This window comes from Gouania willdenowi, unplaced genomic scaffold (assembly GCF_900634775.1).
Source record: "Gouania willdenowi unplaced genomic scaffold, fGouWil2.1 scaffold_85_arrow_ctg1, whole genome shotgun sequence".
Classification (NCBI taxonomy): domain Eukaryota; kingdom Metazoa; phylum Chordata; class Actinopteri; order Blenniiformes; family Gobiesocidae; genus Gouania; species Gouania willdenowi.
In genome coordinates, this window is record NW_021145250.1 from 1,149,096 (window position 1) to 1,152,807 (window position 3,712).

The 3,712-nt window shown below is 38.9% G+C and overlaps 1 protein-coding gene across 2 annotated transcripts in view; it reads left to right on the forward strand.

Annotated features, from left to right (window-relative positions):
- The first annotated feature begins 553 nt into the window (after window positions 1-553).
- The window catches only part of LOC114460939 (venom phosphodiesterase 1), a 25,972-nt gene continuing 22,813 nt past the window's right edge, over window positions 554-3,712 (forward strand). For both annotated transcript variants that reach the window (XR_003673777.1, XM_028442825.1), the window contains exons 1-3: window positions 554-705; window positions 2,979-3,057; window positions 3,610-3,712. The exon at window positions 3,610-3,712 is cut by the window's right edge and continues 32 nt beyond it. Coding sequence is in view for 1 of the 2 variants with exons in the window: in XM_028442825.1 (XP_028298626.1) it covers window positions 658-705; window positions 2,979-3,057; window positions 3,610-3,712 (230 nt within the window). In the remaining variant the exon portion in view is untranslated. The remainder of the gene's footprint in view (window positions 706-2,978; window positions 3,058-3,609) is intronic.

Below are 3,712 nucleotides of genomic sequence, written 5' to 3' on the forward strand. Positions count from 1 at the left end.
TTGCACTGTAAAAAAATCCACGAAACACAGAGGCCGTGAAAGGTGAACTGCGTTATAGCGAGGGACTACTGTATTTGTTTTTGTTTGTCTTTTTTATTGCTTCATGTTATTTTTTTGTGGTTTTGTGTGTTTTTGGACAAAGTCAGTAAGTTTTTATGAAAATGTATGTATTTTTTGTTATTTTTTGTGGGTTTTGGTGTTTTCCTCAGCAGATCTCTTTGTGTTGTATTGTCTGTGACTTCCTGTCCAGTGAAGGAGCCTCACAGACAGCACACGCACAGTCTCATGTGAGCCGCAGGTTGACACTTCCTGTTTGTGGATTTTCAAAGTGTGTGAGAGTTTGATCTTCTTTCAGGAGAACGTTCCTCATCCTCCTGCAGATTCTAAGCTCTCCTGAGGTCACTGTAAGGCTGAGTCACGGGTTCCCATCATTGTGGCCTTGTTAGCAGCTCATTATCAGCTGCAGTAAAAGCTGTGAATGATGCTCATTATTACCTGTTAGTGACACTCAGAGCTAATCATTAGCAACGCCTGCTCAGGTGACTGAACACGGTCGGTCCACAGGTCGCTGCTCACTCCGTGTGTCAGTGTCTGTGTCAGTGTCTGTCTCAGTCTGTCCCTCAGTGTGTATCAGTGTGTGTGTGTGTGTGAGGAAACATGGACTGGATGAAAGAGGCCAAGAGGATCAGGAAGAAGAAATTTGCAGTAAGTACATGGCTTTGTTGGAGGAGGAGATGATCACTGACACATGAAGAACGAGGGCTGAACTACACGTTAGTTTACAAGGAGAGCAGATGCTGGAGATAGGAATCCTTTCATGTTTCCAGAACAAGGAATCTGAGGTTTCATTAACCTGTTTGGGTGTCGTCCCTTTTATTAGATTAGTAGCTCAAAGCCACATCAGAATATGTCTGAATCCAGAACAAGGACCGTCTCTCCCACCTTAAAGAGTACCTGTAGTGAAAATGTATGTAACAAAAAGTGTGTTTAATGTATTACCAATAAACCAAATATGTGCAAACAAAACACATTAAAAGGACTTTTCAGAATGATTTTTTACCCTCGGGCATAAACTTTGGAGAGCCGCATTCATTCAACACATACTCTAATTATTCAAATGTTTCCAATCAAATGTAATACGAACCCATCTTAGAGTTTAGACTGAAGTTCATCTGTGAAGATCATTTTTATAATAAAGTGAAGTTACTGACATGAATGTGGATCAAGAACCAATCAACAAATTTTCCATTTTTAATGCTTTTTTCAACAATTCACCAACATTGAAGGTGTGTGTGTGTGTGTGTGTGTGGCAGGTAAATCTAATGATGACTCATTCCATCTTCATCATGTTTTATTATAATCTTTTATGACGTGCACCACCTTGGATGCAGATAGTTGTTATCAGCCGATCAATAATATCTATATATGGGTTTTTCAAGATGGCAGCGTGAAGTAAGGTCGGGCTTGGGAGTACCAGCGCAGAATTTTATGATTTTTTATCTGAAAACCCACTGATTGGCAGCAGCTCTGTCATTTTTCACTGCTTAGCTCACAATGAGCATCAATAACTACTTTTTAAGACAGTCTGACGGCAGGCTACGCAATAAAAGCGGCTGAAGCTTCCGACAGTGAAGCTAACTAAGAGGCTAACATCCCTGCTAACGACGCAGAGGCAATGACTCCAGCACTTCAGGAGGTGATTCAGGCCGTAACAGTAAATCTCACTAAATTCTTTAAAGACAAGCTTGAGCCGATTTCCCAGTTCCTGCAGTTTCAACAGGAACAGCTGCAGAGTCACGAGACGTGCATCAATGAGGATGAAACGCGGATCTCGGCCATAGAGGTTGCCTCTGCACTCATGCACGCCAAGCTCAAGTCACTAGAGAAGAAGGTGGCACAGCTCGAGGAATACTCCGATAGTCTGGAGAACCGAGGCAGACGCGAGAACATCTGAATTCTCAGTTTCCCGGAGCAGGCAGAAGGCGGCGACCCCACGCTGTTTTTGAGAGATGGCTCCCCAAACTTCTGAACATTGAGACAAAGATTATATATATATATATATATATATATATATATATATATATATATATATATATATATATATATATATATATATATATATACACAGTATATATAGATCATATAATCAAAAGTGATCAACCTGAATATTTGCATTTACAGAAGAAAATATGAATAAGGATGTAGGTGCTGGCCTGCGTCACTTAGCATTAGCATTCACTAACAAAAGCATTAACATAGCATTCGCATTAACATTAGCATTATCCTAGCATTAGCTTTAACCTAACAATAGCATTAGCCTAGCAATATCACTAAGCTAGCATTAACACTAACTTAGCATTAGTATTAACCTAGCAATAGCTTTAATCTAGCATTGGCACTAAAAATACCATTAACCTAGCATTAGCATTAACAATAGCTAAAGCATAACATTATCACTAACCTAGCATTAGCCGAGCAATAGCACTAAGCTAGCATTAACACTAATGTAGCATTAGCATTAACCTAGCAGTAGCATAGCATTAGCACTAACCTAGCATTAGCCAAGCAATAGCATAGGATTAGCACTAACCTAGCATTAGCATTAACCTAGCAATAGCATAGCATTAATACGAACCTAGGATTGGCCTAGCAATAGCATAGCATTAGCACTAACCTAGCATTAGCCTAGCAATAGCATAGCATTAGCATAAACCTAGCATCAGCACTAACCTAGCATTAGCACTGACCTAGCAATAGCATAGCATTAGCACTAACTTAGCATTAGCATTTTCATATTTTGGTGCTTTGTAGTGACTTACATCATCACAGGCTTTGCTACTTTTAAGTTATTATTCATCATTGTAATAAATAAAGTATGAACATCCTTCTATGGGTTTGTTTGTTGTTTACTGTGGGGTCTCAAACTAAAACTGTCTGAGGGTCAAACAACAATAAAAACCTCCCTGTGTGCGTCACAGATCGCAGCTTTCGTCATCATCGTCATCCTCGCACTGGGACTGGGCCTCGGACTGGAGCTGCAGAGATGTAAAGACAGAGGTAACACACACACACACACACACACGTATAATAAAAATTAAAAACAAAAAGGCTACAAAAACACACATATCTCCAAAAAACATACATTACAGAAAAATACACCAAACAGAAAAAATACACAAAACTGAATATTTATACACAAAATTACAACAGAAGTGCACAAAACTATACATAATACACACAAAAATACATCAGGATTGAAAGACAAAACAACAAAAAGACATAAAAAAGGATTCAGAGACACTTAGTAACAAAAATACATTAAAAAAAACTACATAAAATGACAAAAAAAACTTTGACAAACAAAATGACACTAAAGACACAAAAAGAAACAACATAACAGAGCTCTGGTTGAGTACTGACTAGTTCAGTGTTTGAAATCAGCTGGTATTAGCTGGTTGTGCTCAGAAGTGAGTCATTATTTAACACAATCACCAGTTAGAGCAGAACAGCAGCAAACTATTTTTAATCATCAAAACACGTTACACATCATTAAAATGAATAAATGAGTTAAATGAAAAGTTGATTGCTGCGTGTGTTGCTGTGTTGCAGTGTTGCCACTCTCGTCCTGCAGGAGTCGCTGTTTCCAACCCTTTGATGATGAGCTGCTGGGCTGTAGATGTGATTCTAACTGTAACGTCACCAACAGCTGTTG